General features: G+C 37.7%; 3 protein-coding genes across 5 annotated transcripts; 1 reads left to right on the forward strand and 2 right to left on the reverse strand.

Annotated features, from left to right (window-relative positions):
* Window positions 1-921: 921 nt before the first annotated feature.
* Window positions 922-3,436, forward strand: LOC109168871 (telomere repeat-binding factor 1-like). 3 transcript variants are annotated; one of them, XM_019317725.1, is made up of 6 exons: window positions 922-1,120; window positions 1,581-1,783; window positions 1,942-2,159; window positions 2,307-2,391; window positions 2,496-2,579; window positions 2,792-3,436. In XM_019317725.1, exons 2-6 carry the CDS (start codon window positions 1,634-1,636, stop codon window positions 3,146-3,148), a joined length of 894 nt encoding a protein of 297 aa, XP_019173270.1. In that variant the 5' UTR covers window positions 922-1,120; window positions 1,581-1,633; the 3' UTR covers window positions 3,149-3,436. The 3 variants fall into 3 exon arrangements, with proteins under 3 accessions (XP_019173270.1, XP_019173271.1, XP_019173272.1); XM_019317726.1 differs by lacking the exon at window positions 922-1,120 and adding an exon at window positions 1,202-1,515; XM_019317727.1 differs by lacking the exon at window positions 922-1,120 and having other exon boundaries at window positions 1,700-1,783; window positions 1,910-2,159.
* Window positions 3,437-4,129: 693 nt separating this feature from the next.
* On the reverse strand, window positions 4,130-5,004 carry LOC109168874 (50S ribosomal protein L7/L12). The gene has a single exon (XM_019317729.1). It carries the CDS (start codon window positions 4,841-4,843, stop codon window positions 4,337-4,339), a length of 507 nt encoding a protein of 168 aa, XP_019173274.1. The 5' UTR covers window positions 4,844-5,004; the 3' UTR covers window positions 4,130-4,336.
* Window positions 5,005-5,976: 972 nt separating this feature from the next.
* On the reverse strand, window positions 5,977-10,014 carry LOC109168924 (pentatricopeptide repeat-containing protein At5g67570, chloroplastic). The gene is made up of 9 exons (XM_019317787.1): window positions 9,384-10,014; window positions 9,110-9,301; window positions 8,799-8,880; window positions 8,522-8,710; window positions 8,309-8,422; window positions 8,001-8,094; window positions 7,761-7,918; window positions 7,176-7,592; window positions 5,977-6,915 (listed from the first exon to the last, which is right to left on the reverse strand). Exons 1-9 carry the CDS (start codon window positions 9,932-9,934, stop codon window positions 6,154-6,156), a joined length of 2,559 nt encoding a protein of 852 aa, XP_019173332.1. The 5' UTR covers window positions 9,935-10,014; the 3' UTR covers window positions 5,977-6,153.
* Window positions 10,015-12,449: the final 2,435 nt, after the last annotated feature.

The raw sequence follows: 12,449 nt of genomic DNA on the forward strand, positions 1-12,449 counted from the left end.
GTTATTATTATTATATATTTTGTATAAGGACATTTATGTCTTTTAGAAATCTATTCTTCAAAATATATATATATATATATATATATATATATATATATATATATATTCCATTTATATTCCTTTAACCAATCAAACAATGTAATACAATTCATGAGGTTTATTCATTCAGCGAACCGAACAATAGAATACAATTCTTATTCTAATCCTTACATATTCCTTTCCTTATATAATACTCCGTAACATTCATATTCCTTCAAAATTCATTCCGTGAACCAAACGGGTTGTAAGGTGGATCATAATCCTAGGAACAAGTAGCATCCAGGCTAATGGATGTTCTAGCTAAAATGCGTGCGCTCCGATTATCATTCATCATCACATGTTGGACGACCACATTACTCATGCTTTGTAATATCCCGACACAGTTATTAAGCACCAATCCCACGTAACTGCAGTCTCCATCCCTGCATGCTATGACGTTAAAGACTCCCAAGCAGTCTATCTCCAAAATTACATTAACTTTCCCTCTCTTTAATCCATGGCGAAGCCTTCCTACAAGTCATTACTTATGCCAACAAAGAATTCGAGTGATACTGCAATGGCTCCCAGACAGCTAAAAATATCTGTCCCTCACCCTCAATGAGCACATCCCCATAGTCTACCCTACTCTAATCAGGATATATCTATAAGTAATCAAAAACCTATTTAATTTTAGAAGGATGTATCCATATCTTTAATATTATCCTCTCAATATTTACATCTCTTAACAACTAATTGTATTATGTGTCAATTTATATAATTTCTTATTTTCATTCTCAAAAATAAAATACCACCTTCTAAGAAGAATTTTAAACCAATATTTACAAGGTCACGAAAATGCACTTCAAGTCTTCAATAATAATAATATTGAAAACCGGGAAAGAAGAAATATTGGGTGCTATATAGATTCTATGACTGTGTACCGCAAATGCGCAAACGATTGCTCCTACCTCTTTAGGGTTTCAGATGTTTTTCATTCTCACTGTTCTCCCAACTACCGAGTGCAAGACGATATTGCCTAACTTCAACGTGACGCCGACATACCTTTGACTCATCAGAGATTCTGCGCCGCTCCTTCTATTTGGTACAGTAATTTCAAGTTATTTTTGTCTACAAATTCGGCCAATTTAGCTTGAGTCGGTGTTCATTTCCTTTCTCTCTAAATTGTGTTGCTAATGATCTTGTATTTGATTTATGAACATGTTTATACATAAATTTACAAACTAAAACATTTAACATTAGATTCCTGGGTGAATTTCCTAAATTTCGCTGTTCCGGAAAATTAGTGAAATGCAGACTTCATTATCTGTTGATATGCTTTGGAAACTAAACTAATTGTTTGGGTTATTGAACATAGAATAAGTTTACAGAGTGTGGAGAGTAAGGTTTGTAGAGTGATTGTGAGCAATCTGGAGTCAAAGGCACAACATGCATCCTATCCTAGTCTGTGTAGGCTCAGTAAACATTAGGCATAAAGATGTGGGGAATTCTGAATGGCATTTCTATTGTCCTTTTTGCTTAATTTAGATTCTTGTCTGTTGCAGGTTCGACTTAAAGTTGGAGAGTTTAAAGTTTCCAGTGGAGCGTCAACATATCAATGGGTGCCCCAAAGCAGAAGTGGACATCAGAAGAAGAAGCTGCTCTTAAAGCTGGTGTAGCTAAGTATGGGGTGGGGAAATGGAGCACCATACTCAAAGATCCAGACTTTGCTCCGGTCTTGCGTGCTCGCTCTAATGTTGACCTTAAGGTATAAACATCCAACCTTTGGCATGTCTGGGTTGCATTTGAAGAGGCCTCAATTTCTTTATTCTTGAGTGGCAGCTAGTAAAACTAACAGTGCTGTCTAACTTATTTGTTTTCCTTTTTTTGCTAGCGGAAAGTGTGCTTATGAGCTTAACTGTGCAGGATAAATGGAGAAATCTCCATGTCATGGCAAATGGGTGGGGGTCTCGGCAGCGGGGTAAGATTGCTAGCAAAAGTACTCAGCCTATATCCAAACGTGATGATGACTCTATGGCTCTTACCACTCTGGCTGACAATGATATGGAAGTCCCTGATGCTAAGCCCCTTGCAACAGTTAGTGAAACACTGCCAGATGTTGGTTCTAAGAAGCCAATAACAAGGTTACCATACTTCCCACTCACTCAATACATACAGTTTGATATTCAAACCCTCACGAAGAGTCAAGGCATTCAATAATGAAATGTCATTTTTTTTCATAAACCTTGTCAATAAATTATCCATTGATAGTACTTGTTTTTTCAATGTAGCTTGGGTGATCTAATAATGGAGGCTATAGCCAAGCTGAAGGAACCTCGTGGATCTAGTCGAAATGCAATATCCATGTACATTGAGGTAGTTTCTTTGAGCAAACTAGTTAATTGGAATAAATATTATAGTTCAATGCAGAACCGTGATTTACGTGGATTAGTATTGCTGCATGGTTAATCTGTGTTTAGGAGCACTACAAGGCACCAACAAACTTGGAAAGACTGATAGTGGCAAATTTGAAGGACTTGACAGAACGAAGAAGGCTCATAAAGGTAATCAATGTCAAATACAGGTAGAGGTTTAGAACAACTGCAGTTAGGCTCTCATTTTAATCTACCAAGTCAAGTCAAATAATCAAATTATCACATGTTCCTTTGTTTAGCAATAAAATTTAGATACAAGCAGTGAATAGTAGGCCTGCATCTTGCTTGCTGGCATTGTTTGTTTTCAATCTTGGATTGAGATATATGCTTTTGTTTAACAGGTGAAGCATTATTACAGGATTGCACCGAGTGGAATGTCATTGTCTATTGATGTAAAGGGGGATCCTTCTCTGTTGCTTCTGGAGGGAAAGCAAACACATCCTCCAATGCCGGAAAAGAATGGAATAAGAATACTGACTAAAGCACAGATTGATGCTGAGCTAGAGAAAATGAGGAACATGAATGCACAAGATGCTGCTGCAGCTGCCGCACAAGCAGTTGCAGAAGCAGAAGCTGCTATTGCGGAGGCCGAATGGGCTGCAAGGGAAGCTGAGGAGGCAGAAGCAGAGGCAGAAGCGGCCCGGTGTTTTGCTGAAGCAGCAACTAAGGCATTGAACTATCAGACTATTCATGTCTGATAATTCTCGCCACCCCTTTGATTTTGTGATGAAAGGTGCTATGAGAGAAAGAGAAGAAGAATTATGTGGATAGTAGTGTAAATCTGGAAAATTTTGTCTATACAAAAGTCTGAAGTGCATCGTGTAGCATTGATGTCTATAGTTAAGTAAATTGAAGACAAGTGTAATGCAAAGTATGCAAAGTAATGTTATATCTGCAATGCACTTCAATGAGTGTATGATATTAAGGAATGAAATGCTTGATTTGTGAATTGCAGCTTCAATGTTGAATATAAGTCTCCCCCATTTGAAATCATGCCTCTATTTTTTTTTTTGTGTGTAAATCACACCATGGTCCGAATTTTTCTTTGTCCGTTTAACGGTTCAGGTAAACCCGATTCGCTCCGAAAGCACAGAAGTTGGCCCAAAGGAAAATCATGCCTCTATAAATTGTCCCTTTTTGTCATGCCAGGGTAGGGTATGTAATTCCCTTTTTGTCCAATTCCTTTCCCTCATTTCCTTCCTTCCAACCAAATGCCCTGTAAGTTCTTATTCTATGGAACTACACAGTACACACAGTGACACAAACCATACACAGGAAACCCATACTATGGCACTACACAGTACACACAGTGACACAAACCATACACAGGAAACCCTTTCGGCTCTTCTTAGGTGACGAGGGGAACCCCCATTCACTATGAGAAGTGTGCCTAGGGTTGTGACCCTAGTTAGCAAAAGATCACAATGAAGTAAATCAATCAATATAGGTTGTCCCGGCTCAAACAAAAAAGGCTAATGAGCCGACGCCTTAGGTAGGGTTGCCCCAAGTTTGAGCTTTGATATATCATACATGAACACCAAAATCCATGTATGCATAAGGGAAGTATGAAGTGGAACAGAGCAAGGCAGATAGTTTGCAAAAAAATTGTGTAGACCATTCATTCATAGGCTACTATATTCAACAACTTTGGATCAACTCAACATCAAGAACAGCAATTGTTCAAGTTCAAAAACACCAGACCAGAAAAATGCTTTAGCAATTCATAGACTGTAAAATCCCTAGTCTGAGTATATCGGCTAATGAGCATTGCAGGCTTTGCAGCAATATGAACAATGGGGCACAAAAATTTGATCAAAAACATAAAACTGAAATTCCATTTTCAATGACAGTTGTGTTATTCTACAATGAAAAAGAACAAAACTTGATTACTCGAGGACTGCAGTAGCACCCACTCCCTTAAGCTTGTCGATGAGGGCATTAGCTTCTTCTTTGCTGAGCCCTTTCTTCACCACCACCGGAACTTTCTCCACCAAATCCTTTGCTTCCTTCAAACCCAAATCTGTAAAAGCCCTTATCTCCTTAATGACCTTGATCTTGGCTGCTGCGTCGAACTTCTCCAGCTTAAGATCAAACACGGTCTTCTCTGCGGCCTTGGTTTCAGTGGCCGCAGCCCCGGAAGATGAAGAGCCCGATGAATCTAAGCCGGAGACTGCCGGTCCGTACCGGTTGAGGCCCATTTTGTGCCGGAAGAGGATGGCATAGTCGTGCCTTTCCAGCTTGGTGAGGTCCAGAAGCTCGCCAGCGATGCGCTCCAGTTTCTGGGTTCGCGTTTCCGTCGCAGTGCAGAGAGGCCGACACAGTAATGGTGTACGGCGGTGGGAGAGAAGTCTTGCGAGAGATTTGGAGGGAAATCTCGACATTGTGGAAGCCATTTTTAGGAGATTAAAACCCTAATCTTTCTTCTATCTGTTCCTACAGCATCTATGAGAAGAGAAGGTGATTATGAGCAGTACACTGCTGAGGTTTCAACTAGGGTTCTAAGATGCGACTCTCATCTCTCAGGGTCAATTTCTATTTTTTCTTAATTTACAAATTCGCCCCCTCCCAGTTATCCTGCTTATATATAGGTGATAACACATCCCTTTCAAAAGTGTGGCATATATATATATATATATATATATATATATATATATATATATATATATATATATATATATAAAGATTGAAATGTCTTTGTATTTAACGACATTTCAACGATTTTGTTGATTGTTAAAAATGTTCTAATAAAAAATGACTAAAAGTAGACAATAATTTATAAATTAGACTAAAAATCTCTCTCTCTCTCTCTCTCTCTCTCTCTCTATATATATATATATATATATATATATATATATATATACACACACACACACACACACAAAGATATACAAAGTACGTTGAATCGCTATATTTTTTATGTTTTTTTAAAAATTATAATTAAAAATTAAAATGATCTTATATTTAATGATATTTAAACTATTTTTTTGATAAATGACCAAAAATGGTCATGTTACAATAATATTAGGACCAAAAGTGGATATTCTGATAAAAATGACTAAAAGTGATATGACACATATAAATCTAGGACAAAAATTGGAATTAACTCGTATAGATATATGAATAAACGAGTGTTCAAGTGTGTGAAACATAATTATTGTGTCTAAAGATTACAAGTTTATTCTCGATTCTTGTCAATACCCTCTCAGTTGAGTCAGTCGCATAGAATTTTTTTAATGCAGTTTACCCATATTTAATATCACCTCATCCTCCACAATAATCAACTAAATACATACTATATGTGCAAAATAATATTATTATTCCATCTAAGTTGGTTACGGTTAGCTATGAGTCACAATACACTCTTCACCCAGAATACAACTTGATCAACGAGTCAAAGAATAATACTCCCTATTATTTTTGTCAAATCTTTTGCATTATTAATAGACAATAAATAAGAAGGTTTTTTGTCATCTAATTTAGTCATATGACCAAAAAAAAAAAATTACTTCATAACACTTTTTTTTTAAAAGAAAAAGATTAAAATAATATTTTATTACAAGATAGATACATCCCTTTGATTTATGAGAAACTCCATTGCCACTATCCAAATTCCAAAGGTAAAACTTTTGATGCGATTGACACTATTTAATCTACAACAAGCCTATAACTATGTTCACAGTAAGCTTAAAAGAGTTTCAACTCACTAGTGGCTTATTTGAAAGGGAAAAGAAGTCATTTTTTTTTTCATTTCCTTCCAGGACTCCAGTATCTCATGTGCTGAAGGCACCTCTGTTACATGTGAATCTTCTTCATCCTCACTTCCAGGCAACTCCACATTTAACTCATCAAATTCATCGAAACAATCATCAGACATTGAATCATCTTCATCAAAATGCTCGAGAATTGTGTTTGGAAAAACACTCTCATCACCATGATCATTACTGTAAGATGAATTCTGAACTGACTCCCACTCACCTTCATTCTCGCTGTCCTCATCATCCTCTCTGCCAATTGTTCCACTGATACTAAGTTGAGCTTTCTCAGAAGAGTAGAGAGTGGCTGTTTTTGCAGAAGTGATGAACACAGGACTTCCATCATTACTAGGTTTCAGATCACTACCACCCCTTGAACTTGTGTAGCTTGAATCGTAGACTCCACAGAGAGATCGTAGCGCTCTATACAGATTTAAGATCGTAGGTTCTGTTCTCGAACCCTGTTTGCATTGTGTTTCCAACAATTCTTGCAAATCAGCACTCGTAATCCTATCTCTGTTATCGTCAAAGAGCTCAACCCACTCTTGTTCGCTGATTTGGAATGGTGCAATAGCCAGCATGTTGATAATGGTGAAAACTCTTTCATAGTCACACTGTGAGGTTGCATTACACAAAATCTCAGTGAAGAACGATTGATGAGGCACCTCACCAGCTTCTAAAATTGTGTCAAATGCATGATCTAGTAAATGTCCCTGTATCAGGAATGGAAGTAAGGTAACCCTAATTAACAACGCAGAAAAATAGAAAGAAAAGTACCCTTAAATATCATAGGTCTCTTAATAATAAACCAAACATGTATACCATGTTGCTTTTTCTCTTTGTTCAAGGAGCCAAAGCATTCTAGCGAACTTAGTTGTCACTTCAAATTTTTGCTAAGAGTTAAAATTTTGGAAAGATTTCTGCTTAAAATAATCTGCAACGCACAACTGCAGTATTTTTTTATTTTTTTTACCTTCCCAGCTTTTGATGCATCCACCAGCAGGTATGCATGTTTCTTTTGATCAAGCTGATATCCAACTAGGGACATCTCCTTGTAGACACTCTCAAAATACTCCCACTGGAGAGCACGAGCAGATGCTTCAAGCATTGAACTGAATGTGTAAATATCTGGGCTAAGGCTAATTTGAGAATCAACATCAACTTTCTTCGTCAACTCATACAATTCCTTGGCTTCAAGAAACATATCATTACGGCCATAAACCTTCAGCATGGCATTTATGATTCCAATGTCAGGTTCACAGTAGTTTTTACTGTGCTCATATATAGATATACAATTGTCAACGTGTCCACCATCCATAGAAGACAATATCATCCCAGTGAAGGTAACTGCCAAAGGTCTAATCCGACGAAGGCTTCTCAGCTTTTCAATCTGCAAAAATGTTTCAAAGGAATAGATATAGCTTGTCTTTTGTCTGTCATCATGATCAATCTTTGTTAAAGGGACTGAATTGAACTGTTGATTGTACCATCTAAGTTTCAGTGATACCATGCAAAACAATAGGCCACGTATAACAAACTTTAGGAAAAAACAACTTACCTCTAAGAAGGCACCTTCCAAATTTCCATGATAGCAAAGGCAGCAAGCCAGTTCGTAATACACACAAGCAGTTCCAACAACTCCCCTTTGTTCCATTTCCCTTACTGCTTGAATGGCTTCATTGACTTTTCCTTCTTCCCAAAAGGTTTTAACAAGAACTACATTCAAGAGAGCAGATGCTGAGCTACCAGAGGACAAAAGACTACAGTATTCTGGCAGTTTAGAAAACAGTAATAATACCTTTATACGTAATAGCTTTCACGGCATTCCCGCTTCTTTTCATTTTCTCAAAGAACTCATGGACAAGGTCATACTTCCCAGATTGCAACATCACCTTTTATCAAGAATTTGCTGTAAGGTTTCAATTGCAAATGCAGCTTGATGATAAATGAAATGCCTTAGATGTTAAAAAAAAAAAAATCTTTTATCCTTCCCGTTTTAGAGTGCTTTATATGAATCATAAAAAATAATTTAAAAAAGGTCCAATTAAAGCGAGACTTTGACAAATATTCCAAAATACTCCTATTTACAACTAGGTTAAGCATTACCTCCATTGCAAGTCCATAGGTTGCTCCAGTGGGTTTCAAGTTGTTCTTCCTTAGCTGCTGAAAGACCCAAAATACTCCTCTCCATTGGCGGGATGGAACACAAGCATTTAAAACCTAGACCATTAGGTAGTGAACAAGGCAATCACACCAATAAGTAGATTGTAGAATATATATCAGAAGATATTCTGACACTAGTATGCACTGGTCACCTACAGCATTATATACGACAATATCTGGTAGAAGTACAGGGTCCCAGTTCTTGCGCCGCATATTTTTTATTTTCTTGGGTTTTTCCTTCATGCAGTCAATGATTTTGATCAACTCTTTCAGAAGACCAGCTTGGCCAAGTGCAACACTCACACTATGGTAGGCAGCCATGTCAGGATATATTTGGGCATCCCCCTAAACACCGAAACATGTTAGCGTTTACCGTGATATACACAATCCATATTTAAGAGGAACCATAAAGATTATAAAGTTTTGTAATTACTCTCATCAAACTGAACACTTGAAGAGCTTCATGAGGCCTCCTAGATTTTCCCAGAACTGCCAAGAGCTTCGTATAAACAAACCTAATTAAAGAAGCATGTTTGATTTAACAAAGATCATTATATTGTATGCTCATTTAGGTTTATATATTATATATGTTCAACACGGGCTCGTGGACCATACCAAATTGAATAATGTGTTCCATCTCAACTAAACTGATAGTTGAATTGCATTTATATAATATTTACTCAACAATTAGAAGCTCCAAATTCATTTGATTGGCCACTAGATAGAAAAAATATACATATATACCTGCTTTTGAAATGTTTATACTCCTTCATGTTGTAAACCCATTCAACAACAGATAATGCATGTCTCCACTGTCCTCTGTCCCCGAGACCTTCTACTAATCTCAGCATTTGCCGTTCTGTAAACTGCAGCCCAGAATGTTTCATCATCCGAGAAAACTTATAATTCTTCAAACCTATTTCCATACCGCTCAATCTATAACGAAAATGAATTGTCACTAATCAGCCATGGAGAATCAATGCATAATTTATGGAAACACTGAAAACATTACGCATACTTGTTAATGAGAAATCGAATTGCCTCAGCTTCGCCTCCTCTGCGCTTTGGCGGGACCCAATTAGACCTCTGATTACCGAACCATCCTTGTTCAATCTCAACGTCGGCATCCAGAAGCCACCGGAACTTATCTCTTTCGCTCTGGATAATATCGCCGAGTTCCCTCAGAGGCTCGTCCTTTAACTTGTCTCCAAAATACTGCTTATTTTCACTTGAAAATTCCTGCAATTGAAGCTTCTCAAGTCGCTCCCACGGCCGTCCCATTAGTTTCCCTTCATTTTTTGCGGTTATAGTTCTGTTGAATCTTTTATACTCGGATTTGACGGCCTGGAAGTGGGACTCCTCGGCCAGAGTTTGTTTCTGGGCGTCGGTGAGGGGCGGTGGCTCCTTGGCGGCCTTTTTGGCGAGACGGCGGTTGAGTTTCTGGAGCTGTTTTTTGCGGATAGTGTGTATGATTTTGGGAGTTGGAACGACGCCACTTTGGAGAAGCTTTTGCTTTATCTTTTCGACGTCGGGTTTGGGCAAATGCGAAGCTCCCGCCGATACTTCCATGGAAGGAGGGAAATTGGGAGCTGTCGTATTTCTTTTCTGGACTGCCGTCTGTGGAGCAAGAATTATCTCTCTCTTTTTGAGCAAACATGACACATTATTACTTTTTTTTTTTTTTTTTTTTGAAAAAACAGTAGTTGTTTCATATATTAAATCAATCCTGGAATTGAAATGACGTTTTGTTTAAACTGAAAAAAAAAAAAAAAAAAAAAAAAAAAAAAAAAAAAAACAAACAAACAAACCTTTTGTTTGAAATAGTAAAAGTGATGAACTGATGAGATATTTTACTAAATTGCAATTCTACGTTGATTTTTTAATTTTTTTTTTGCATATAAATTAATATAAATATTTCTTAGATCCATGCGAATTTGATCCAAAATGCAGTAGTGATGCGAGTTTTTTCATAAATTATTAATTGTTAACTATTATTAATTTAATAAATTTATCAATTAAAATTTTGACATCTTCTGAATTAGCAAAGGAAGTAATAATTGTGGAAACAGACAAACGTACTTAGTTCTTGAACTTAAAATTAGTTTGATTAAAAATGTAAGTATAACTATACAATGTAATATTTAATTTTTTAAAAGTTTAATTATGCTATTATTATGTTGATTATAAAGTTTATTGTTACTTGTATTATTATTTGAATTTAATTTTTTTTTGAAAGAAATTTGAATTTGAAATATCTACTTTAATTATATAACTAACATATTTAAATAAAACTTGTAAATAAAATAACAGGCGATATTTGTAGAACATCTCAACCAAAAACTTATTCATTTGAAAAAGATTACTTATATAAGAATTATATTTATTTTATATTTAATTCCCCTCTTTATATATGTAGAGTCAAATTAATTATAATTGAGGTTTAAATGATATATATACACAAATTTTAATAAATATAAAACTTTACCAATAAACTTTTTTCCATACTTCATTATGTTTTAATATATATAGAGATAGAGATAGAGCTATAATAATAAAATATTGGTAGGGAATATCCCGACCGACATAGCTTTACCCCGACCGAGCTGCCTTTGTCTTTTCCTCTTTGTCTTTGCAGGTAACAGGTCGGGCTTCATGTGAAGAACTCGGTCGGGATCTGACCGGGAGTTGCCCGAGCGATAGTGTCGACCACCGAGCGGTAGCCCTTTGGCGAGAGAGCTGACAAAGGACATGTGGCGGCTCTTTACGACGACAGATAGGGCACCCGGGAGGATGACACGTGGTGGCTACGTGGAGAGCATGCCGAACGACCGGATTTGTGTCTCCGGTGCAGCGGCTATAAATACCCACAGTAGCTACAGCGTAGGGGACTTTTGGACGATCGATAGGTTGTTACTAGAGAATCCCGACCGCAGCCAGTCGGCACTCAGAGCAACCAAGTAGATTGTACTTAGGGCCTTTACCGTGATCAATAAAGATATTTACTTGCTTTAATTGGTCTCGGGCTTATTTTAGTTATTGCTTACGTAGAATTAGCAGTATCATTTTGGCGCCGTCCGTGGGGACCCGTGCAAGAAAGCAACGTCTTGACGAGCACTCGGTTCCTTTGCAACGATGTATCTGTGGGCATACAACAATTTCGCCGACGACCAGGTGGATGCAGCGAGTTCATCCGATCACCACGCTTAGTACTGTCAAAGCGGGCCAGCCCGCCCCACAGCGGGCCTAATTTTTAGTGGGCTTTTACGGGTTGGCCCGCTAGGCCCGCGGGCTAGGGTTCATGAAACACTAACCCGCCCCACGCGGGTTGGCGGGCCCCGCGGACTTTTTATTTATTTATTTTTTTTTAATAATTCAAAGTTAAACAAAATAAGTAAAGTTTAAAAAATTATATATGATATATATATATATATATATATATATATATATATATATATATATATAAATAATGAATGCATAGAAATCGAAAACTTAATAAATGAAATTAAATAAACAAATATATATATATATATATATATATATATATATATATATATATATATATTAACGAATGCATTATATAAGAAGCCACAATCTTAATTACTTCGTATGTCGTATCCATAAGTGTTAACTGATTTGGCCCGAGGGTTGACCCGCAGCCCGCGCGGGCTAACCCGCGTGGGTTGCGGGTCAATTCCAACCCGTCCCGTTAGACCCGCATTTTTGCGGACCTATTTATCCATGACCCTAACCCGCCCCACCTTGGGGCGTGGACGGGCCAACCCACGGGCTTCGGCCCATTTTGACGGTACTAACCACGCTACCCAACAGCAAGGTCAGACGGTGGACTTGAATCTTAACCTCTCACCACCGCATCCATCCAACACATACCCGGCTGCCCAACAGTCGGTAAATTACATTCAACCGGGATACCCAACACCCGGTCAGCCGTATCCACAACAGTCGGCGATGTATCCCGGCCAATACCCGTACCCGGTCCCACCTCCGCCATACGGGTACTGGCCTGGCCAACCGATGTACTACACTCCCCCGGTTGGATATCCACCATATACGCCTGCATACACGG

The sequence above is a fragment of the Ipomoea nil genome, unplaced genomic scaffold (genome assembly GCF_001879475.1).
Source record: "Ipomoea nil cultivar Tokyo-kokei standard unplaced genomic scaffold, Asagao_1.1 scaffold3231, whole genome shotgun sequence".
In the NCBI taxonomy this organism is placed as follows: domain Eukaryota; kingdom Viridiplantae; phylum Streptophyta; class Magnoliopsida; order Solanales; family Convolvulaceae; genus Ipomoea; species Ipomoea nil.